The 25,683-nt window shown below is 34.6% G+C and overlaps 1 protein-coding gene across 1 annotated transcript in view; it reads left to right on the top strand.

Moving 5' to 3' along the window:
- LOC146139318 (E3 ubiquitin-protein ligase rnf213-alpha-like) overlaps positions 1-25,683 on the top strand; it is a 53,447-nt gene that overhangs the window by 18,882 nt on the left and 8,882 nt on the right. Inside the window, exons 30-67 of the mRNA XM_083391076.1 lie at positions 6-110; positions 179-335; positions 849-951; positions 1,094-1,126; positions 1,189-1,239; positions 1,314-1,347; positions 1,446-1,520; positions 1,678-1,792; positions 1,921-2,078; positions 2,156-2,430; positions 2,496-2,743; positions 2,813-3,025; positions 3,093-3,297; positions 3,363-3,439; positions 3,505-3,658; positions 3,727-3,849; positions 3,919-4,014; positions 4,089-4,392; positions 6,171-6,343; positions 6,772-6,925; positions 9,562-9,758; positions 9,956-10,115; positions 10,335-10,591; positions 10,697-10,844; positions 10,926-11,143; positions 11,223-11,412; positions 11,763-11,961; positions 12,033-12,164; positions 12,357-12,604; positions 12,755-12,964; positions 13,040-13,212; positions 13,398-13,701; positions 13,786-13,955; positions 16,509-16,665; positions 16,846-17,057; positions 17,669-17,800; positions 18,171-25,384; positions 25,509-25,662. Coding sequence (XP_083247202.1) covers positions 6-110; positions 179-335; positions 849-951; positions 1,094-1,126; positions 1,189-1,239; positions 1,314-1,347; positions 1,446-1,520; positions 1,678-1,792; positions 1,921-2,078; positions 2,156-2,430; positions 2,496-2,743; positions 2,813-3,025; positions 3,093-3,297; positions 3,363-3,439; positions 3,505-3,658; positions 3,727-3,849; positions 3,919-4,014; positions 4,089-4,392; positions 6,171-6,343; positions 6,772-6,925; positions 9,562-9,758; positions 9,956-10,115; positions 10,335-10,591; positions 10,697-10,844; positions 10,926-11,143; positions 11,223-11,412; positions 11,763-11,961; positions 12,033-12,164; positions 12,357-12,604; positions 12,755-12,964; positions 13,040-13,212; positions 13,398-13,701; positions 13,786-13,955; positions 16,509-16,665; positions 16,846-17,057; positions 17,669-17,800; positions 18,171-25,384; positions 25,509-25,662 — 13,328 coding nt within the window. The remainder of the gene's footprint in view (positions 1-5; positions 111-178; positions 336-848; positions 952-1,093; positions 1,127-1,188; positions 1,240-1,313; positions 1,348-1,445; positions 1,521-1,677; positions 1,793-1,920; positions 2,079-2,155; positions 2,431-2,495; positions 2,744-2,812; positions 3,026-3,092; positions 3,298-3,362; positions 3,440-3,504; positions 3,659-3,726; positions 3,850-3,918; positions 4,015-4,088; positions 4,393-6,170; positions 6,344-6,771; positions 6,926-9,561; positions 9,759-9,955; positions 10,116-10,334; positions 10,592-10,696; positions 10,845-10,925; positions 11,144-11,222; positions 11,413-11,762; positions 11,962-12,032; positions 12,165-12,356; positions 12,605-12,754; positions 12,965-13,039; positions 13,213-13,397; positions 13,702-13,785; positions 13,956-16,508; positions 16,666-16,845; positions 17,058-17,668; positions 17,801-18,170; positions 25,385-25,508; positions 25,663-25,683) is intronic.

The following is a 25,683-nucleotide window of genomic DNA, read 5'->3' as shown; positions in this document are numbered from 1 at the left end:
TTTAGATTTTGCTACCAATAAACCAGGAATTAAAGCTGTGATAAATTGTCTCATCATCAGTGAACCTGAAAGTTGGGAATCAGACTTCATACAATCGCTGAAGAATGTTGGTATGTGGCTTGATATAATTATTATATTGCTGTGTAATTACACAACATTCATAATCCGTAATATAAAGGGGAGGAGAAGCTCTTTAATGTCGTATACCAATACATGTCTGATGCTTTTCCACGGACAGAATGGAAATGGTTTGTTGACAATTGGACTTTGCTTTATCAAAATGAAAAAGTTGTTAAAGAAGTTGTAGCAAAGCATTTGGAAAGGACAAATTATGTGTAAGTGTTAGAGTCGTTTTAACACAATATTCATCAAATACTGTATAACAAGACATACAACACTTATTTTATGTCCTATTTAAAAACTATATCATTATATTTAGAACAGGATGAAGAACTGCAAACCATATCACAACATTAAAATTATTAAACGCTAATGTAAAAACATTTTCTTGTTGACTTTAGCATTATTGGCTTATTTCAAAGTGCCAATTTAACATTACAAAGTAGTCAGACTTGCTTAACAATTTCTGCATATTCAACACACCATGTAGTAGTTACAAACCCCTAATTCAGAAGAATCATTTGATGTTTTCCCTGATTTTAAACCTTAGGATTATTTTATGAACTAATATTTTAATTTTCTTTTATTATTGCTCCGGATTCACATCTTATTAAATGATTTATTGCTTATTGTAGCAAGTAAAACAGCGCATTTCTGAAATGAGATTTTACCTGTTTTAGCTTTTAATTTTACCGTAACGTACAAAAAACTACTCTATTGCAATGTAGGAAATCCTGGCTTCTAGATGTTGTTGACAATGCTGCCAAAACTGATGATAAGTCCATCATTTTAGTTATTCAGAATTTAAAGGAGAATTTATTAAAAGAACAAGTGAGTGTAATAAATAAAAATCGAAAAACAATGGATTAAGGATATTTTATATTTATTATACAAAGGTAAATCATATAAACAAGAAGTCAAAGTAGGTTTATGGAATATGAGTTAAACCCTAAACCTATAATTTTGCTTTCAGGAACCGTTTGAAATACTGGAGCCCTCTATTCAGGTATGTTTTGTATGGCTTATTCAAATACTTGTACGTTTTTACTGTGTATATTTTTGTTTAAGGACGTTGATCTTCCTATCGAGCCAACACGAGAAGCAAGCAACGATACAAGAGTAAGATATTGTTTGTTTGTTGGTGAAAGGGCTTACTGTGCATTTTATGTCTAACCATTATATTAACCTTTAAGGAAATGAGAGACATCCCTTACTACAGACTTCCAGGTATCTTATATATTTAATTTAAGATTTAGACCAACTAAATTAATTTTATTAATAATAAATAAAAACATTTTTTTAATAAAAAAATAAACCGTGTTTAGGAGACACCAACCAGACGGTTAAACCACATCAAGGATATGTGAAATTCACATCTTCATTTGACTTCATTTATCCAGGTATTTCATTGAACGTAAATTCAAAAAAAATAATTTTAATTTTTAAGAATATTGAAATGGGGGCTAAAAATAAGAAAATTCGCCGCGAACCGGTAGAATTTACTTTACGGTCTGCAGTTCGATGAGCTCTGTTCTACACAGGTTTTTGTTTTTATAGGTTGCATAGTTGTGGAATTCAGGGTGGTTGTGGAATCCGATCTTCACCGTGGAGATGTACTGTCTGTTTATGTGTTAGAAACTAATTCCTACAATAAAATGACGTTCGAACCCAGGTAAACAAAAATTATTTTTCTAACTGTTTTTATAAAGTTCATCGATTAACTTAATCAAATCATAAAAATATTATCTATGGCCCCAAAATAATATGTATCTTATGTATTCAAGATTTATATACTTGCAGCACAAATACCTTCGTTTGTTGTGTGAATTTACAAACATACAAACAAGTTACCTACAAGTATCTTGTGATATCAAATGATTTCCAATATTGGGAATGTTTACCAACAGATTACTATGGCCATAGAGCGATTTACAACAGGCAACATTTGTTTACTCCTGGTAACCGCAATATAAAAATTTAGTATAAAAATGTTGTTTAAATGTTTAGGATATATTGCGTAAAAAAATATTTTCAGGGAATCTGTCAAGAGGACAAGCATTTGTGCTTGATGTCGCTTCTTTAACAAAAGAACACATGTCATCGCGGGATTTTTCCCAGATGTACAAACACCATTTTGTACGTCTTCTACCGCGGTTTATTGCAGTGCACTTCATTAATGAAGAACCGAATGCTCAATCTAAAATCAGCTTTGTGCCAATGTTTTACATGTACTATGATTGGATCAAAACAAAACAAAACGGAATTGAAATTTTGGGCTCCAGAATAACAAAATACGACTTTGATGTAAAGGTAAACGCTTTCGCTTTTAATTAAAATTCTATTAACGATTGAATTTTTAACACTGGTTTGTTAAGGCTGATTCGCTTAATACATTTGTGCAAAGTCAAATTGCGGAACTGTTTGAAAGAAACACTGGTAAAAGAACTTTAGGAGGTTTGGCATTTTTTCTTGCAATGGCGACACACAACATGGCGATTCAACAACCTGATAAAAAAAAGTTTGCTAAAAACATCACTCATTGCCTAAATCTATGTGATGTTTCTGAAAAAGACCAGAGCATGATCAGAATGGACATGGCACATTTTATTACCTCAAAGGGCAGGTATTCGTATTTATTAAATAAAAATGTCCTTTGTGTAAACGACCTGTCAACATCATGTTTGATTTAAAGAAAAACAAGATCATCTTTCAAATTAAATGATGAGATGGGCAAGATTTTTGAAGTTGCTTCAATTCACCCAGAATGCCTGTTGATTCTTCCACTGATGAAATTGTTACAAACAATTGATGAGGACAAACCAAATTTGGCAATTCTACCCACCATGCCATATAACACTTCACTGGATAATCTAAAACAAAAACTACGCAGTGAAAAGTTTCAAAAGTGGTTACGTTTTACCTTATAGCATTCGTTTTTAATTATGACACAACTACGATTTCTTCTACAACAGAGATCTTCAAGCCATGGCAGAAAATATTCTGTCTTTGTCGGGCGGTTTTCCGTGGATTTCCACTTTGTATCAGGATGTTTTAAATGTTGAGTCAATGTCCATTTTGTTACAAAACTTCAACCAGAAATACAACAGGCTTTTCAGTATTGAAGGTGGTTTTGCTAAAGTTGCCTTATTTTGGAAAGAAGTTTCAATGCATTCAGAAGTAAGAACCACCTTTTGAATCAACATCGCAGAAATATTAGCATGTAATAGTTATTTGAATTTTAGAAAGTGAAAGAAAGTATGTTGGAGCAATTATATTTTTTTCTTCACAAAGAAATGGAAAGAATAGCAGTGCAAAAAAGGTAACCGACATTTGCATCTAAACAATTAGTTAAAAACTTTGTTTCTGCTATTTCTATATTTACAGTTGCAAAAATCCTCAAGTTCTTCTTCGATTTGCAAAAACAATTTGCAGGATTTTTATCAAGTTTGTTGATAAAATTTACACTTATCCAAAATCTGTGTGGCAAACACTGTTGTTGATATCTAAATGCGTGGAGTTTGTCCAAAACACTTTGCAGGTATTACCTATTTTAAATGATGCTGTGTTGCACAGAAGACGTGACCGTGTATCCTATTTTCAATTAAGGCAAAACAAAACCAGGCAATTTCCAGCTACATTGAAATAGAAATAAATCCACAACTGCTTGAACTAGTAAACCAACTTATTGAATGTAACCGTTATAACACATTTTCCAAAAAAGACATGAAGGTAAATTTAATAACTTTATAAAAACGTTTTATTGCTGAAATGACATGTGTATTGTGTCTATTTATTCAGCATTGGAATAATCTAACATCTATTACATGGAGTACCGACTTCCAACAACCGTGGATGATGAAATGTGGCCAGGAAATTGCAAGAATGCTGCCATATGTAAGTAGTTAAACATATCTAAGTTAATGTTATAAATAAGCTTTTTATTCCAAATGACATGCAATATTTTATAGAAATTCAAAAATGATGATTTGATTACCTTCTATGCTGAAAAGCTTGAGACATTTAAAGTTAATGAATTCGTGACATCGCAATTTACAGCCGCAGTTATTGATCATGTTGAGAAAAATCTTTACAGTTATACCAGTCAATCGTGGGGATTAAAACCAAAAATCCTTCCGCTGTGCATGAAAGTGTTTGTAAAACGGTGGACGAATCTGCCTGAACGGCATCCAAATATTCTTTCGGATAGATACCAATACTTGCTAACATTTTTGTTGGATTGGCCTCCATCAGTTGCATTCATTAAAATAGGCGGTGGGTATTTTTTAAACTAAAAGTTATAAATTGCTTACAATCTGATGACGTATTGATCAACGATAACTTATGATTATTAATAACTAGGGATGTAAGATAATATAGGATTAGATCTGATACCCGATGCCACACGTCCAATAATTTGGTGTTGTCGGTGCCGATCCGATACCAAGTTCCTAGAGGTAATTTGCTACAATTTGCAGTCCAAGGCAGCGTTATCTAGGCCAGTGCTATTCAACCTTTTTTGGTTTGGTAAACCCTTAAAGTTGTTGTGATCAACTCATGCACCCTGTTCACTTGAAAGGTAAATCAAAAGTTTTACACACTGTCGGTGAGAGTTTGATTATGGCTCAGGCTGCTTGCGAGAAATATAGCATGTCATAAAATAACGTTCAAAATTTACACAAAAAACAGAAATACAACTTGCAACACCACAGTCAGGCAAAAATGAAAGACTTTATTTCTCAGAAAGTTGGTTCACAACGATTACAGCACCATTGTGTCATAGAAATCGGAAATTACTGGCAAATAAGATATAACATTAATGGTTCATTAAAAGTTTGTGATGCACCCTTGTATACCTTTTCGTAGTGGTACACCCTAGGGTGCACCTTGCACATCGTTTGAAGATCCCTCATCTAGGCCACCTTAAAAAGGATATTTTAGAAAAGTTAACTTAGTTTCATAACATCAAATCAAAGGTTCAATCATAGATTTCTGTAGTTTTTACACCATTTAATTTTTCGTATTTGACCACAGTTATGACATCATTGGATATCTGCTGTACTTTTATTCTCAAATATCGGTTATCAACTTATCAGTATCGCAATATCAATATCGGACTATTTATTAGGCTCTTTGGTTTCACTAAATCCTTTCCTAGCGCACCACAATGACACAACCCTACAGTTGCCCTAGATGGGACGTTGCCTGAGTCAGGACTTGGCAATTACATCGACGTGCCATTATGTAGCGCCAATTCTTAATTATTCTTTAAAGCACCCCATGGTAGCCATCATTTTAGCCAAACAAAATTTCGGTAGGCGGTCGGCGATTTTACAACATATTAATCTAAAGAAAATGGGGGTGTTTTCCTAATGTTGTTATTTTTTATATCTTTATTATTTTGTATTAGTTGAAGTTGTTTAAAATTCACTTTTTACTAATGGGATATATAGGTAATTTACCAGGCTTAATTATACAAGTATTTTTTTTATTTAGCTTGTACTAAGAAAATGCATCTGTTAAAAATTAGGCCTACCATATGTCCTCTTTTAGGAGGATTTGTCCTCTTTTTTCAAGAAAATTAAATGGTCCTCTTGTTGACGTTCAAAAATGCCCAAATGTCCTCTTTTTTTCGCATTTCGAGTAATTTGCTTATACTTTCAACAAGACTTTTGACGTTGTATTTATTTCCAAAAAAATACTGTTGCCATGAAACATGCTGAATTGATGGTTCAAAAAAGGTTTGCCAACAAATTGCTCCACCAGGCCTAACTTTTGATTGTTATCGCAAATTTAAAATAACGGATTTCATCATATGAAGCTCTGGTTTCTAATGATGCGACACAACAACGTTTTTTCTAAGATGATTAAATAAAAAAGTTAAAAAGCTAGAGGAAAAGTTATAAGTGTCTTTTAAGCGTTAATGTCAGAGGTATCAAGTAGGCATGAAATTATTTAAAATCATTGTTTTTATTTAGAACTACAATCGTTTTAAAAAAGGTGTCCCACCACGGGCAACCTTCCTCTAAAACCTATAAAACTTGCTGTTTTAGGTTTAAGGGATATTAAGCTTGAAGATAAAGCAATGCTTGCAATATCAGAGATTGATGCAACCCTCACAGATATGGTGTATATGATGAAAATGGGAAGCATCACAGTGGGTTTAATGCGCAATATAATGCATTGCAAGAAATTGTTCGTGGATGCATATGGAGTTTTGCCAAAGGTAATATTACAAAACATCCAATCACCATAACACCATATACCCACTTTAATACTAATTAAAAGTTCATCCAAAGTCCAGGAATAAAATGACAACATGTTAGGCGAGCAAATGCAACACTGCAAATAATTACAATAGTAGGCTAGGTACAGTGGTTATGTTGTAAAACCAGTTAACGGTTATTTATATGATTGTAACGACAAAAAATTGGCTGCTACAATTTTTAGCCAAGTTTTTTAGTTTATATTTGTTTAACAAAAAGCATACAGAAGGCAACAATTTTTATCTGATTTGGACAATGAAACATCTTAAGTAAATTTTACAAATTTTGCTGATAACCAAATCGTAAAGTGTGCTGTAACTAAGGATCAAGTGGGTTGTAATAGCTATGTCCATAGATTTTTAAACATATCATTAACTGACATTCTAAGAGTTCAAATGGTTCTGTTGACATGCAACGAATATCCACTACACAACTTGAAACAATGATCAGCTACAGGGAACTTCAATTACAAAAGTTTTATGACTGCAAAACCTCACTACGACAGTTTATTGAAGTTTGTAAGCAAATTTTTCAACATGAAGGTAAGAATGTTTCGTGTGATTAGAAGCATTACGATACAGTCATTTTAATTAAATTTTGTTATGTATATATGTGATGTCCATCGCAATAATTTTTTAAAACTTGTTGCATTGCGGGAACATAAAAATTAGGCAGATAACATTAACATACTACATATATGCATAGTCAGCCCGTTCCAAAAGGGCGGCGCCCAATCGTCGCATGCAACATCCTTGCGGTTTAAGATGCTACAAAACGAAATATCTCACTTTGTCTAGGCTAAATATGGATTTTAAATATTTTAATACAACAAGAAATACTTTCTTACAATAAAAGTAAATCCTTAATTGATCGATTGTTTCGGTTAGTCCGCTGAAGACTTACGGTGAACCTTTGAATGATTAACAGAATAAACTAGACGGTGTTGCGGTTGTTCTTTATTTTGTCAGGGACTTGTTTTTATGGGTGGTTTAATAATTGGGTCAATATAAATAAGGTTATTTACCAGGTTAATTTTTGTAATGTTATATATTACACTATGGATTATTCGGATTACGGTTTATATTAAGTTGTACGCTACTTTCTCTTGACTTGTTTCTGCAAGCAAAAACAGATATGGGCCGAAAATTTTCTTACTTTCACGCATGACTTTACAGATGCATAAACACTTTTGATGGACATATACAAATCCCAAAACTTTTCCTTGACTTGTTTCTGCAAGCAAAAACAGATATGGGCCGAAAATTCTCTGCCATCCCTTCCGACGTAAATGCAAATATTTTTCAACAAAAAAACGCTTATTGTTTTAACCCTTTCTCCTCCTTGCCCTTAAACCAAAAAAAAAAAAAAATTCCTCTTATAATAAAAAACCTACAATTAATTAAAAAACTATATGTTTGATGCCCTTGAAACAATAAACAACCTCCACCCGGCGGTAAATATTTCATTAACAAAGCGGTATATTTAATTTTTTTTTCAAACCTCCTTCAAACAAATTCACCGCCAACCCTTGGGCCCAAACCACAAAAATATACAAGCTTCATTTTTTAGGTCTAAATTCGAATTAAAAACAACCAACAGTTTTCTTATAAATCAACTTTTTGTATTTATTCGCCATAAAACCACCCGATTGTTGGGTTGTTAACCAATGAAAAACAAAGGGGTTTGTAGTATCATTTTTATGGTTTATTAGAGATTTGATTTACATAAATAGCATATTTGCGAACACTACAAAAGGGAGATATATTGCTAGATGTTACTGTCGCTAGGTAGACGTAGAGAGCTTCAAATAACTTAACGTCACAATTTTATAGCGAAAAATAGAACCCGCTCCTAATTGTGAACATATAAAGTTTTAAACTATGAGTACCAGGTTATAGACCCTCAAAACTATTTAAGGCGCAATAACAAAATCCATTTTTTAAGCGAACAATGAACAGGGTATAAACAAAAAATTGCTGGTTTAAAACAAGTTTTCCAACCAATTGCCCTATCAGCCCTACCTTTTTTAATGTTATTAAAAACATTGCGCCAGAATAATGGCAACAGAACCTCACATCTAAACAGGCCATTAATAAAGCAAAGATGTGCATTTGTTAGGCCTAGCCTACTTTCAGTGTTACGGTATGGTACGCTATGTTCTTATTTCTTACAGAAGCTTGTCTAGTAAGTCTATAACATCGGTTCTTAACCGGGGGGCGCCAAGCAATTCTTAGGGGAGCGCGAGCTCTAACATGATATTTCAATTTTTGCAATGATTATCATGGTTTCGTTTTAGTTGTATACCATTCCTACAGCACTCTACAAACTCTGTTCTTGCCAACTTTGACATTGAAACTGCAAAAAATTTTCTACTTTTTACGACAACGCAGTGTTTCATTTTTGCGCTTGACATTTTTATTTGCGCTTAACATCACAGTCAGCTTACATCTGTCGAGTAAATGCCCACACAAAATGTTTGTCAAAATCAGCTCGTGCACGAGCAATTTGTTGTGTGCACAATGAGAAAAGCCTCCTAAATTTACAGTTTAGCGCCAATTCAACCAATTAAACTCAATTTTTTCGCGCTTTGTGCAACCGAAATCAAACTTCACAATTTTTAAGTTGACTCAGTGATATTTAATTGAAAAAGCCGAATTGCTTTTCGTAGGTGCGCAAGGCATAGGAAAACTACCAAAGGAGCGTGGCTGAACAAATGACCACTGGTCAATAGCAATAGCATACAGGTGGTTCTCTACAGATGCTTTCATTTTTCTTTATTATTCTTTAAATTTAGACAACCATAAAGCAAAATAAGCTATAAATTATAATGCCGAAGAGAAAAACTCTGTTCACTGATGAGCTACAGCTACGCTAGAACTCAGAAGTATTCTTGTTTCAGAAAAGGACGTATTAATTTCAAAGCTAAATGCATTACTTGTGGATATGGCACGTTTTTCTCAAACGTAACAATTCTACTTTCGTTTTACTTGCAGGCAAAAAAAGGCCTCATTTGGGTGCTTAAAATATGGTAGCCCTATTATAAGGTTTTATTAGGCCTTAATTCTATGGTATTAGATATAATTCCGCTATATATTTTGTTGCTTTATAGGTATTATTTGTGTGTTCCTTTTTAGCTATACCTTTACAGAGATTTGCAGAGATATTTTCAATTTTGTAGGAATCAGTTTAATTGATGCTGGCCGATATATAGACACAATGGAAAACCACAGCGATCAAGACATGTTGTCAACCATGTTTAAATGTGAGCCAATTGGGCCACATGACCGAATTCCAGTAACTATGGAAGTCCAGTCTAGTTTACTCCAGTTGTCGAATTCCCAGGCTATTCATGTTTGTCTTTTGCGTGATAGTGAAGTAAGGTTATTTTTTAATACATATTTGAAACACTGCACAACATCTTTGCTTTTTGTTGTTCTGATACCAGGTCATAGATTTGTAAACTTTTAATCCACAAAATCTAAAAGTATATTTAAACTTATTGCATTATTTTTGGTTCAAATTTAAATTTCATATCGTTGTATATTAACTACTTAGGATTAAATTATTTTTAGATACTTGCCAACCAACAAGTAAGAATGATGATGCTACAAAAAACAAGAGAAGAAATTTCAAAAAATGAAAAACCTACCATATCTGTAAAATTTATGTTGGACAACATCTGGATGCAAACTGAGACAGACATCGCACAAATCACACAATCATTGAGCAATGGTTAGTTTCATAGGAGAAATAGTAAATTGAGAAGTACTACCTTGTAAAATTATTTATTTTATCACGAAACATTTTACCGGAGTGATTCCTTTTATGAGAAACCAACATAATACTTATGTAGGCAATTGCTCAAAACATTCAAGAGCTTCTGTCTAAATATATATTTATAGATATTTTGGTAGGTGTGACAATTTTTAGAATTTTGTTTTAATTTTATAGGCTCTATTCTGCTAAAAGATATCGATTCCATCTTGCAAACTGACAAACCTCACAGGATTAGAAAAAATTTAAACATGCTGTTCAAGTTTAGTGACTGTGTATTGAAACATCCTAAATTAAAAAGTGTTGATCAATGTCTAAAAAATATCGACAATTACCTTCAAATTAAAAGCAACCAAGCAGCTTTAACGACTTTAAAACGCCTGAAGGAACTTTTGCAACTGAATGGCGACTTTGAAATCCTGGACAAATGTGTGGTGAGTGTAAAAAAATGGTGGACCGAATACATACGATTTTGCCATTTGTCATAAAGATGCAATAATTGGAGGCTAATTTACAAAACAAAAAATTTGTAATTTTAGGACCTTAAAGCAGAAACTACGAATTTGTCATCAATAACTTTTGACAAGGCATCAACTGTGCTTGGAAACATTTCAGGAGAAGTCAAGGTTCTTAATGCAGTAGTAGAGCAAGAAAACCTCGTCAAGTGGTTAAAAGGAAACATGTCAAGTAAGTTGCATTTGACGTTACCTTACCTAATCTGCCACACCCTATCTTAACTTAAGCTTAAATAATTAATTTGTGATTAAGGTATTGGCGAAGTTAAAGTGATGAGTGATCTTGCAATGATTTCTGCTGGAGATGCAGAAATGCAAGTGGACAAAGTTTCTTGTTTTCTAAGTGCTGTTATGGGATTTTCCCCACTTTTGTTTGATCTGCCACCAAACGCTGGATGTAACGATGTGCTTGGTGCTTGCAAAAGCATTTTAGAAAATAGTGCAAGAGATGCCAACCTACTGACCAAATGGGTATGAACTTACTTGTGTATTTTTCACTTTCTGTAATATTTCTATAATCTCGTCGTTGTAATTCTATTTGTAATCACAGACTAGCACAGGCAAAAACCTAGAATGGTTGAAAGCTACAAAGGATTTCCATGGCTCGGTGGAAAACTCATCTTTGACTAGGGTCCAGTTGATTAATGAAAATGGAATGTATATAGTTGGTGGAGAAAGAAAAACAATCCCAACTTTGAATGACGCTTTAAAAATCAAAATTCTGGATACTGATCGAAATGGTATTAGGTTGCGAAATAAAAAGCATTAAAATTATAACTAACTGTCATATTAGTTGTTACTTATCTTTTTGCCTATTATAATTTTTTTTCTGTTTTACAACCAATGAAATCAGTTTATTGAGAACTATTGTGTGTTTACAAAAGCAAAACCAAACATGTAACATATAGTACCTGTATTAACTTTAAATGTTTGTTTGAAATATTACAGCACCTTTCTCTCTAAGAACAAAAAAGGTCCAATTTTGTTAGAATTCTATTTCTGAATATTTAATGTTGGAAAACTCGTAATTCAATTAAGAAAAAAAATATTATTTTAAATAGTAAATGCTGGTTGTTTTGCTTAATTAAAGGTAGTGATATCATGTCTTTGGCTGATCTGCGGGACCTACAATCACGGTTGATGTTGATTGCGGGCGAGGCCGAACAGGGAAAACAGGCTGTAAACCAATTTGTTGACTTGCTTTCAAATGTTGAAAATCTCGCGAAAACATATGTAAAATTGAAGTCAACTGGATGCTTGTTGTTTAATAAAGTGCGATTCACAATCAGGTCAATATTATTATACTATTGATAGAAAAAACAACCATGAAATGCTAACTTAAAGCACTTCGTTTTTGTAGAAATCGCAAAGCAGGGAAAGGAGTGACTGTTAGAGTCTACTTTGATGACACAGAAACAGTTATTACAAGTTCTGAAGACCCACTAGAAGAGGTTCAAAACTTGACAACTATCTTGGAAAAAGCACATCAGAAGTAATATTTTTGATCATATAAAGTGTATATATAGGCTTGGTTTTCATAATGAATTATTATTTAGAATTTGTATTTTGCTTGTTAAGTATGAATGTTGCTATTTTAGCTTTACTATTTGAGAGGTGTAATTCATTTTTAATGAAACAACAAAACAGCTTATTAAAAAACGGTTAAATATTTTTCTGTTGTTAGATGGCTGCAGTATCTTAATCAAAAGAGAGGAAAGCATTACCATCTCAACCACTACACCATTCAGCAAATCATTTACTTGTGCAAAAACCTTGCGAGCACGAAAGATAAAGATGACTTTCCAGATCAAGTTTATTGCCTGCTTGCCAGCATTGTTGAGAAACCTTCTTATGAAGATATCACAACTAACTTGGATGAAGCTACCCGCATTACTGATGTGGAGGAAATGCCAGATTTAGACGACGAACAAAGTGATACATTTTAAAATTTTTGTTTAAGATATTTCCAATTTCTCACCATATGGTTAAAACAGTGCCTGTGTTGCATATTTATATTCTGCGACTGCTAATAGTGCATCAAAAGTTTTTTTTTATCTTTTTGAAATTGCTTGTTGACTTCAGAGAAAGACACGGAAACCCACACCACCAAAAAGAAAAAAATGGTTCGACGTCTGGTTCAAAATGAACTTCTTGAAACAGTTGCAAAGGCTGCTGTACAGGCCCAAGGAAACAAGCCACTGGACCAAGATGAATGCTATCTGTGGGCATTGGAGCATGAATTTGACAATGACCTTATCGCGAGATTTGTGAATGACTTTAACGAAGAAATGGGTACAGTAACAATGTTATTTTTAAGTAACCGTCTGGTTTTTTTCGTTTAATTAATGATTACTTTGTGTTTGTTAGGTGTCGCGGCAAATCAAAACAAAATTGGTCTCGTTAGAGATGTCATCAATGACCGATCAAACCTTAGTTTGTCACAAGTTATTGAAAAAATCCAGCGAAGTGTTGATGATGCTGAAGGTCAAATCGCAACTGTCGTAAACACTGTTTGTGAGAGATATTTTTCAGGAACTGCGGTAATTCTATTTTTTATTTATTTTGCTCAATGAGGCACTCGCGTAATGGACACCCACTTGCCGGTATCCAATTGCAAGCGAATTGGTGATCGGGCGAGTGCAAATTTCCAAACCCTGTTTCAACTTTTTGGTTTTAATTAAATACGACTTCTTGCAATTTATACATTGTTAAGTTTTTTGTATAGGTGACTTCGTTGAGTGATTGTGTAAGTCTTGAGCACTTGGGAATATTTCTAGGGCTAATGGCAAAGCTTGGTAAACCAGGAAAGCGTGTGGTAAGGGAGTTCTCATCAAACTTTGAACCTGGCAAACCAAACCTAGTCATTTGCAAAAAGGATGTTATGTGGAGAAGCATTTTATCAATTTATCAAGTATCAAAACTTCAGCCATTGCCAAGCGCAGCTGAAGTTATAGTTTGTTCAGATCTGACAACGGCACAAGATGTAGAAATCTTTCTAAGACGTGCCATGAAATTACCACCAGATGATGGTATAGTTTTTATAGAAGTTTAATTAGACAATAGTTAGATAGTAAAAATGACTTACTGCATATCAATACTCGATCTATTTACAGGCCGTCGAATTTATTGCCTTGCCAATGCTCAGGAGCTGCCATTTGGCGTAGCAAAGCATGTGGAACAAGAATTTCTACAACTTAATCAAGCGATGGATAAAAATGAAAAATATCAGCTGGTCATTCTTACATGTTCACCTCATCATTACTTAACGTCCTGTTTTGATGAGGTACAATAAATTGAACTAAATGTGTTACTCACCAACATATACTGAAACCTTTATAGTTCAGTAGATCTCTTTCGATAAGAAGCTGTACATAGAAACATGATGCAGCTGCCAATGGTCACATGGTTGTTTCTTGACTTACTCTCCTATAAACCTGTATAGCTTAGTTGGTAGAGATACATCCACAGTATGACCAAGGTCGTGAGTTCGAACTACACTGCATCCTACATTTTTCTACCTTAGCCTGGCTTGCAAAAATATCTATAATTGATGTACTGTTTGATAAGTCTCCTGAATGATCCTGGGGTAGCATCTATATTATTAGGGCGGGTCGCGAAATCACTTTTTTTTTCAAATCCATCTGCCTCATATGGATTTTAGTAGATAGACACCTAAAACCGATACATACAAAATTTAGGCTCATTTGAACATGTATTGGTGTGAGGAAATCGAGTTATATTTTTGCCAAAAATCGCAAAATCGGGTAAAAATGCAAAATTTTAGCTTATGTTTATTCCATATTTTTCAAGTGAAATTCATTTGCTGTGACGTTATTCTTGTTTTTTAAACAGTTTTGGAATAACTGAAGCAAATTACAACTGCAGAGGTTGCATTTTAATATTTATTTGCAGTAGTATTCAAAATTGGATTTTTGCCAAAAATCGCAAAATTTTATAAAAAGGCAAAATTTTGGATTGTCAAATCAAACATGACTTTAAATTAATGTTTATGGAAGATAAAGACTAATTGCAGATCGATATAGCGGCAGGAGACTGCATTTTAATACTAATTGCGCCAGTATTAAAAATTGAATTTTTGCCGAAAATGTTAAAAACAGTAAAATTTAGTGTCAAGTGTTGCATGTCACTGAAAATAATGTAAAATTCTGTTGTGAGTCAGATGATGCATGGAGTTTTCGGGTGTTCAACTTGATAAGAATCATTTCCTCTCTTCTTTTAAATCCACAAACCGTTTTACTTGCTTCTGTAACAATTCTAATAAATCACCCTTTCGATTGACTGGGTATATTTCGCAATTTTTCCAAACAGTAATATAAGTGTTATACAACCTTTTAGATTTTTTCCAACTGATGTGGTCCTCTGTTGTTAAACTGGATCTGTTGAATACTCCCAGTTTATGATTTCAGTATAATCCTCCACTTTAAATCTAGTGTTGGTATATTAAACTCACACAGTCATCTCCGAATTGATTTTGACCGTGTATCGTTTTTATATTATTGATGGTTTCATAATATACCCTCATATTATTGGATCATTGCTATAGTAAGGTTCTTTCTGTTAGCACTGTATGCAATTCTTTGTGAGAACGTTTCACATTTCACAATATTCTGATTTTTTCCGCAAAGCAGTTTAACTTGCAGTGATTGAAATATATGGCATGAGTGGTTGACACTTTTTTTAACCAAAGTGTTAAGTTAACCACTAGAATATTTTCAATAGATTTTTAAATAATTCACATATATATACAGATGACAAACCCTGGATGCAAGTGTAGGCCAGGATTTAGATTTAGAGGTCGAAAGAAATACCTACGCCCTACACAACCAACAGCGAGAACCTCCTTATAACAATGATCCAATATTACTAGGAAAAGCGGTCCATAATATAAAAAATATGTGGTCAAAATCTGTTTGAAGAAGACAGTGTGAGACAGTTGAATACCAACACTAAATATAAAGCGAAGGATTATACTGAAATCATAAACTGGGAATATCCAACAGAACCAGTTTAATAACAGAGGACCACATCAGTTGGAAAAAATCAAAAAGGGTATATAATACTTATATTACTGTTTGGTAAAATTGCGAACCATACCCAGTCAATTGAAAGGGCTATCAGCATGGTTACAGAAGCAAGCAAAACCGTTTGCGGCTTTAAAAAAAGAGAGGAAGAGATTCTTTCCTTGTTGAACTCCCGCAAACTCCATGCATCATCTTAATGACAGCAGAATTTTATTTAATTTGCAGTGACGTCATTTGCAACACTGAAACATTTAAATTTTACTGTTTTTGACATTTTCAGCAAAAATCGATTTTTAATACTGGCGCAATTATTATTAAAACGGAGTCTCCTGCCGATATATCCATCTGCAGTGAGTCTTTATCTTCCATAAACATTAATTTAAAGTCAGATTTGACTTGAAACATTTTTTGTTGCCTTTTTATAAAATTTTGCGATTTTCGGCAAAAATTCATTTTTTAATACTACTGCAAATAAATCCTAAAATGCAATCTCTGTAGACCTAACTTACCTCAGTAACTCCATAACTGTCTAAACAAGTATAAGGTCACAGCAAATAAATTTAATTTGAAAAACATAGATTAAACATAACCTAAAATTTATCATTTTTACCCGATTTTGCGATTTTCGGCAAAAATTAAACTTGATTTCCTCACACCAAAACATGTTTAAATGAGCTTAAATTTTGCATACAACGGTTTTAGGTGTCTATTTATCAAAATCCTTGAGGCAGGTGGATTTGAAAAATAAAAAGTGTTTTCGCGACCCGACCTAATGTATATAATAATTATTTCAGCACCAAGTTCTTGGAATCTTTGTTGCTCAAGAGGACCAATTGAAAAGCTACTTAGAATATCATTTAAGGGTTTCTGCAAAAGATGAGGAAAGTGTTGCCGGGGCTGACAGAGACAGAAGTTCAGTAAGAGTTGTGCATTCTGAATATGCAGGGACAGGTAAAATAAGTGTTATTTTTGTTAGTTACAAATTTGTGTTGTGTTCGTTTTATTATGTTATTTTTGGTATTCATCTCTGTACTGTTGCAGGCAATGCTTACTTAAAACATAGTTAATAAAAGCCTGACAACCTTAGTTTACTACACTGATCAACTATTTTTATTTGATAATATTTTGCAGGAAAATCCCTTTTTATCCAGCGATGTAAAGAAAATATACAAACTGCTTTTGATGGAAAGACATATTTTAGAAGTAAAATATTGAGGTTTCTTACAAATTCAATTAACTTTGATGCAGTAGTTGATTCACTTTATGATGTAAAAAATGCTGAACCACATCCAGATGTCAAAAATGCCGAACCACATTTTATTCACATTGATGCAACGCCCTGTGTGAGTGTACTTTCCTAATTTAATTAGTAAAGGAAATGTTTAGGCAGAGTTAGAAATCAAAATGTTTAATTTTACTTTGCAGCACAGCAGAAAAAATGTAACAAAATAGTTACATCTGGCACATGGTTTAATAAAATTAATTGTGAAGTGAAACGTAACCTAGGAATGGGTGTGGTGTGTCTGTTAGCAAAAGAGGTCACAAAGTGGGGAACTCTCCTGTGTATTTATTTCCAAATTCTGTGCTTTAAGCTTACTTTATTATAATATAACGTTTTATAACACTGAGGGAGGTGTTATTTCTTGGGATGTACGCAGAAACGCCAAGAAAAATGTTAGTAGCTATATTGATTTGAGACAAGGACTAAAAGCTTTTGGAGTGTGCACAGTTTCATGCGCCAATAATTAAAAAGTTAGTGCTTTCAGTTTAAACTTTCAAAAAAGTTGTGCTTAATGGGGCTGTAGATTATATTGCTGTAAATGCACATTAAAGGTTTTAAAACAGGTTTTATGTGTTTTGTATGTTTATCCGTAATTTTGATACGCTTCAGGTTGTTGATTTACTAGTCTTTTTCAATATTGTATATTGAAATTTACCTTATGTAATTGAATAGGTTGAAAACAGAACGTCCAAATTTTTCTTTGAACTTCTTGTACTTGGTGCAATTCAAAGCAGTGAGGGTGTTATTTGGAGGAGGAATTTGCAACACTTTTATGCTGTTGAATACACTCTACCAGCTATTCGGGTAATTCAGAAACAACAAAACTTTTTTGTTAAGATTAGTTTTAACTTTAACTAAAACTTTCCTACAAGATGATAAAAATGTTTTTCTTGTAAGATGTGCAAAACTTACTTTTATACAATTGATTGTTTGAAAATTTGTCCAAATTCTACACAATATTTATATAATACCCTATTGATTACAAAGTAATATGAAAGGTGTAGCTGTTTCAAAGTGGCCCAACTAAATGTTTAAACCTCTGTCACAAAATTTGAAGTAAACTAACGCATACTGTTTTATTTTGGGAAAATTATGTGGCCCACAGTAGTAGGTTTGGCACTTCTGCATTAAAGTTCTTGTATTACATACTTAGTTACACAAACTTTATATAAAGGGGATTTCACCGTTTTTCAACCTTCTTGATCTCTTTCCTTCGATCAAATGCATTCCGCCACAAGAGGTGATTGAAATTATGGAAAGTAATGATGAGTCAGCGAAAAGAGAAAATATTTTGATGGACTCCATAATGCTTATTCAGGAAGTTTATCAACGGTCATACCAGTATTTATTTCAATATGAAGCAGGAACAGACCTGGACAAATTTTCATATCAAAAGCCCGTAAATAACCCCCTTGAATGTCTGCAGACTCTTTTGAAGTACTGCAGTGTAACAGATCCGACCTGGGCAGAGCTATTTCACTTTGCAAGTTTTTTGAATACACAGCTAATAGATTGTGAAAAGTCGGTCTTCTGTGATGTTAACCTAATCGGAACTAACCCTAAAGATTGGGATTCAGGTCTGTCAGGTTTCAAAAAGTTTGTGGTAAGATTCATGATAAGGATGTCACAGGATTTTGCAACTCCATCATTGGAAAGCTCGCCAACAACGACAATGGAAAAAGAAGGACTTTTCGAGCTTCACCAGGTTAGAAGAAGTTGGGAAAGTACATTGCACCCCTATCTGTTTTTCAACGATGATCGTGTTACTATGTCATTTGTCCACTTCAACATAAGTGAAGCAGGACATTTGTGCCATCCGGTAACAAATGCTCCAGAGCAAAGAAATATCATGGGAAATATCCTTTACAAAGGATTGAAAAAACAAGGGGTTAAGCTAAAACAAAATTTTGATGAAGTTACAAGAAAACACAAGCTTAAAACACTATGTGACATATTTGGAGTCAGTTTGTTTGACCCAGACCCTGCCTATGAATTGACAACAGACAACGTCCTTAAGATGCTCGCGATCCACATGAGGTTCAGGTGCAACATTCCTGTTGTGATTATGGGAGAAACCGGATGCGGAAAAACAAGGATGGTGGAGTTCATGAGCAAGCTGAAAGCTGGCCCACCTAAAAAGTCGACCAAGGACAAAAGCAATTTTCAAGTAGTACGCAATATGATTGTAATTAAAGTCCATGGTGGCATAACAGTCGTTGATATTCAGAATAAAGTAAGAGATGCGGTAAAACTGGCAGAAGACAACCTAAAAAATGGAAACTTGGAAACAATCTTATTTCTTGATGAGGCAAATACAACAGAGGCAATATATGCTATCAAAGAAGTGGTTTGTGATAAAACTGTCAATGGAATGCCTTTCGTTGACTCCGGTCTGAAGATTGTAGCCGCTTGTAATCCTTACCGGAAACATTCTGCAGATGTCATTCAAGAAATGGAAAAATCTGGTCTGGGCTTTAATGTTAAAACGAAAGATGTCAAAGAAACGTTTGCTGGTATTCCTATGAGGCATCTTGTGTACAGAGTTACTCAACTTCCCCCGAGTATGAAACCACTCGTTTGGGATTTTGGCCAATTGAACAACGAAACTGAGGAAAAGTACATCAAACAAATGGTGCTTAAGGTTGAAAGTGACGTTGCTAACACTGATAATGTGCCCCGTTTACAATCACGCAGCAGTGGATTGATGACAACAATATTGACCGAATCCCAGAAATACATGAGAAAAACAAGAGATGTTTGCAGTTTTGTAAGTCTTCGGGATGTTGAAAGAACCATAACAGCCTTTAAATGGTTTTACCAGAGACACTCTTTGTTAAGCCCATTGATCGATGATGTAAAAAACACCAACCACTTCTCCGAAGCAAAAATTGACCCTGACATACGAGCAATGATCCATGCACTGGGAATGTGTTACCATGCCACCTTGTACGAAAGAATGTCATACAGGAACTTGGTATCCAGGTTAACTGGATTGTCTGAAAGTGATATTGACCAAGAAATTATTACATGCCAGGACGTCTTTCTAAATGCTGTAAAGTTAGAAGAAAACATCGCGAAGAACGATGCTCTTCGTGAAAATGTTTTCATGATGATTTTGTGTGCTGAAATGCGCATTCCACTATTTTTAGTTGGTAAACCTGGAAGCTCAAAGTCTCTTGCCAAAACCATCGTTACCGATGCAATGCAGGGAACCAATTCTCCAAATAAACTGTTTCGGGAGCTAAAACAGATCCATGTTCTTTCCTTTCAATGCAGTGCTGTTTCTGATGCAGCTGGAATCGAAACCATGTTTACACAGTGTGCACAACTACAAAGCAAACAAGATCTTAGCAAATTTGTAGCTGTGGTTGTTTTGGATGAGATAGGTTTGGCAGAAGATTCGCCCAAAATGCCACTAAAAGTTCTTCATCCACTACTTGAAGTTGGTTCGACAACCCACACATCCTTCAATGCGCCAGACCACTACAAGGTCGGATTTGTTGGCATTTCAAATTGGGCGCTTGATCCAGCAAAGATGAACAGAGGAATATTTGTGACAAGAGGCAAACCCACAAAAGAAGACTTGGAGCATACAGCTAGGGCTATATTCCACTCTGATAAGAATGTGATAGACAAAGTTCCCGGGTTGGTTTCAGCTGTAACAAATGCCTACATGGACGTTTGTGAGAAACAGAAAAAGGAATATTTTGGTCTAAGGGACTACTATGCTCTTCTGAAAATGATTTTCTACTTGGTTTCTAACTCAGATAAGTCCATACGAGCAGGAGACATTGCTGTTTTAGTGATGAGAAACTTCAGTGGATACCATAAGGACACATTCCAAATCTTTGAAAATCATTTAAAAAAAGACTTCCCATACTTTCGACGCCAAAATATTACAGTAGCAGAATTGGTTGAAGCCAATCTTTCTTCTGAAAATGATAGCAGATTTGTTTTGCTTCTTACTAAGCAGTATGCTGCTGTAAATTTGCTAAACAAAGTAATACCAGAGAATAGCAACTACCAAGTTATATTTGGGTCTAGCTTTCCAAGAGACCATGACTACACAGAGGTTTGCAGAAATATAAACAAAATTAAAGTTTGTATGGAATCTGGAACAACTGTTGTTCTATTGAATCTTAGTGATCTGTATGAGTCACTGTATGATGCACTGAACCAGCACTTTGTTACTTTTGCTGGCCAACGCTATGTTGATCTTGGTCTAGGTGGTCACAGAGTGAAAACCCGAATCAGTAAAGCATTTAAACTAATTGTTATTGAGGAAAAAGAGGTTGTTTACAACGAGTTTCCTGTTCCTTTGATTAACAGATTGGAGAAGCACATTTTTGATATGAGCAGTGCTCTTAATCCCAAACAAAAAGACCAAGTTTTTGCTCTTAAAGAATGGACAAACAAATTTTCCCAAATAACTGGAAAGGATAACAAAATGTTTACCGAAAAAGACGCATTCGTTGGATATGAAGAGGATACAGCGGCATCAGCTGTACTCTCGGTTGACTCAAATGAGACTGACCAAATTGATTCAGACCATACTGAAGACAAACTAAGACTTTTGCAGACAGCATCTGTTGACGCCGTTGTAAGACTGGCAAAGTCTGCATTTGATAAAACTCAAATACAACAATTACAGTCTACCTATCTTGAAGACCAATCACATAGCAGTTTGCAAGAAGTCCTAACACGAGAACTACAAAGGGGAACTTCATATGTTATACTTGAATTAACATCATATTCAGTTTGTCTGAATGAGCAAGACAGGGTCACACTAGAAAAACAACTACAATTGCCACCAAATCGAATAAAACTAATCACACTTCAACAACTCCAAACAATGGAAGAATATGTTGGAAGCATTGATGAATTTGTTCGTATCATATCCTCATCCGAAACAGGAATTGAAAATCGTTGGATTTTGCTTATCCAATGCCCACAAGCTCAAAGGCACACAAGCCTTGTAGCTTGTGCGAAATATTGCGCTATGAATAAAATAAAAGAAATCGATAGCAGAAAAGCAGGGGCAGTCATTACTATTGCTTTCATTTGCACGTTGGAAAGAAACCTGACTCATTCCGCACAACCTTTTACTTCTTTTCACAGCAAGGATTGCTTGTCAATCTATGTTGACGAGATTCGCCCAAAAGAGCTGCACCTGGCTCCTGCTTTGTCCTTGTTAAACAGAAAAATGTCGGAGTTACTTGAAACTGGCCTAAAGAAGGAAACTAAGGAATTTGTGGATCTGCAATCTCTTCTCAAAGAATCCATTACTATTGCAATGGCAAAAATAAGCAACTTAGATTCAAAGCTGACAAGGAACAGAATTAGCATTTTAAATCAACTTTGTTTCCGGTTGGAAAATGCTGAGCCTTTTAAAACTGCGCTGATGACTCAGGTGATAAATGTAATAAAAGACAAAGAGAAAACTACCGACGAATTTTGGGTCGAAGAGGAATCGTGTTCGCATGCCGCTCTGCAAGAAGGCGGATCTTTTAGAAACACCCTTTGGCTTCGTTTAAAACAGATTGTTGCTATGGCTTTAGCAAAACTGATAAGCATTGCTGACATTGACAACAACTTGGACTTTCTTTTGTCTAGTGATGACTTTAAACTTGTTGGCAATATCTGGTTTGGTTTCTTTTATTCCAAACTTTTACATGTCAAGTGGAATGAAATTGCATTTGGTAGAGATTTTACTGTCTATGCGAAAAAGGACACCCATTGCCAATTTCCGTTTAGTAGAATTTTGGTTAAACATTTGTTTGACTATTGGTCAGTAGCCAAACAACGAAATGCTGATGACCCAGCATCCAGCTTCTTACAAATCATGGAAAATTCGCCATTGGACGGCTTGTTGACTTCTGCAGTGCAAGGAGATAAACAAATACAAGTAATAGAAAGATTTGCTCACGATTTGATATCAATAAACTACAACACACATTCAGAAAAACCAAAAGAGGAAATTTCCTTGTTGAGAAAAGCGATCATCGGCATGTGGAAACAAAAAAGAAAGAATGAAAAAGGACCGTTTGTAAATTCCCTGCTGGAAATATACATTATTTTTATTGACGTGGAACAAAAATTGCAGTGCTTTGGTGAAATACTTGCAGCACATTTAGATGTTTTGGAACACTCTGAAACCTGGATCAAAGAACAAGAAAAAAGTGACACATTTATTTTACATTTGTCTGCCTTTCAATCGGTTGTTGAATATCTGAATAAAGAAACCTCCGGAATTAATCAACTTGAAAAATGTCAATATTGGAAAAATCTGGTGCATCGCATCAAACAGGTTGCCGACTACATCATTTCATCTGAAGAAAGTGTACATAAAGTTATTAAAACATGGAAACAAATGAACTTCATTGAGTTATTTTTAAATCAGTTAATACCCCAGTCGTCCCCACATATTGATGAGTATCTTAAATTTCTTTCACCTCTTGCAAGACGGCTTTCTATCGGAGCAAGCAAAGTTGATAGTTTGGGTGACATACAATTTCTCAAGATAGTGACCAACACGTTAGAAGGTTGTACGAGGGATGCTTACCTCAAAGTGTTGTGCTCCTGGGAAGAAACAAAGTGCAAAGCATGCAAAAAGGACAAAATGCTAGAGCCTGTGAAATTACCTTGCGGTCACTGCATATGTCTGGAATGTGTTCCGGAAGAAGATGGTGACAGCACATGTCAAACTTGCAGGAAAAAAATTGGCGATCCAAAACACCTACGGGCTCTCCAGCCAACAAAAGACCAGCAAAAAGAATATGATCAATTCAAGGCATCAAGCACAAGTTTGTTTTTGGAATATCTTTCCTCATTTTGCTTTCCGGTCTCTCAAACCACAATGCGAGCTGATCTCAAGCCTCCTGATGACAAAATTTTACATGCACTCGAAAATCTTGTGATATGTGACAACAAAACACAAAAAATTTCACCCCATAAAGGATCTTTCGATTCAAATCCAACAGCACGGTCTTACATACTTCAGCTTCTCTTGCGATGTGACAAAAATTTAGTTCAAAAACAACTCAATCAACATTTTGAAAAGATCACTGCAGTTGTAAAGGACAAAACCTTGTTAGTCGGTGTATATTTGCAAACAATGCAAGATCTGTTACTAAGTCAGTCCTTTATCCAAGAAGATAATGACATGATAAATGTTGGTTATGCGGAAGATTTATTAAAAACAGCAATGAAAGCTCTTACTAACCAGGAACTTTCACAAATAAAGCACTTTGATCTCTGCTCTGAATTGATGTTCATATCAAATGTTGTTGTTGATTGCATTATTCTTCAAAGTAGAGGGGAAATTAAAAAATTAGCCTACAAAAATTCAGTAGAACGCTTTCTACAGGAAGTATGCAAAATCCTCGAAACTCGTCAATTTGAAGTATTGCAACAGTACATTATAAAAATGCTATGTCGTCGCTTCGGAATGGATTCTTTTAATATACTTTTGAAAAACCAAACCTACAAAAAGGCAATTGTTCCAAAAGTCTTCATTCCACAACAAGATAAGGAAGGGGATTTATATCTGGATGCTGATGGGTTTTCTCTTGTTGGTCAGAGTTACATAAAGGTAAAAGATTTGCTTTTTAATGTTTCACAGCAAGGAGATATTCCACATGTTATGGAGCAGTTAATACATCACCTTCAACAATCGAAAGAGAATATTTTTGCCATTTTGTTAGCCGTTTCAGTTTGGGCTGCCAAAAGCAAATTAAATGCCGTCATTCGCAAAGAAGTGTTCGGGACATTGATGCAAAAGCTTAAAACTCACTTGACAGGAAGAAACGACTTGGTTCTATTCAGTGATATTTCAAATAATTCTTTAGATGTGTTTGAAGTACATGGCAAATCACCACTGGTGCAACACAAACTAATTGAACTAATCACTTTGGGAGGTCTCGTCTATGCAGCAAGTGAAAGTCCACTGGTTAAACTGTTTAACAATGTAGCAACAAATCCCGACCAAATGCAAAAGCTGTTCCTTCCCACAATGCCGATGTCAAACTACTTTGCTGTCAAAGGTGTAATGGCACAAGAGATAAGTCACCACACCACACCAAAGTTGTTTATGTGTCCCAATAATCATCCGTATTACATTGGAGAATGCACCAACCCAGTACAAGCTGGTAGATGCCCAGAATGTGGAAAAGCTATTGGAGGTCAAAAATATGGATTACTTCAAGAAGGCAATTCAGTTGCCAACCTCACAGAAGAATCCCAGGCTGGGTACTTACTTCAAACTGCTGAACAGCGACAAGAATCAGCTCCAGAGAGATCACTTACTAAGCTCTCAGTTTGTGCTACTCGGGTTTTTCTTCATGTTGCTATGCTTTTGGGAACAAAAACACATGGCCATCAAGTGCAGAGGTATGTATAGTGCAAATTACTAATGACACCATATATATTTAAACCAGCAATCAAATAATGTATAATTTGTACATTTTAGTTAAAATATATTTACATGTATAATATTGACAATTGTGTATTGCAGGGTACTTAAACTGGATAAAGAGAAGAAAGTTATTCCATTTTTGCTCAAACAATTAATAAAGGACCTTGATCAACTTTCCAACTGCACAGGAAAAAGTTTTGAAGACTCAGTTTTGCTCATGCATCAAGTATTTCACAAAATCAGGCTATCAAAGGTATATATATATATATAAAAG

This window comes from Ascidiella aspersa, chromosome 6, assembly GCF_963924565.1.
Source record: "Ascidiella aspersa chromosome 6, kaAscAspe10.2, whole genome shotgun sequence".
In the NCBI taxonomy this organism is placed as follows: Eukaryota; Metazoa; Chordata; class Ascidiacea; order Phlebobranchia; family Ascidiidae; genus Ascidiella; species Ascidiella aspersa.
Note: the sequence above shows the minus strand (reverse complement) of the source record. Positions and strands in the feature narration are given on the sequence as shown.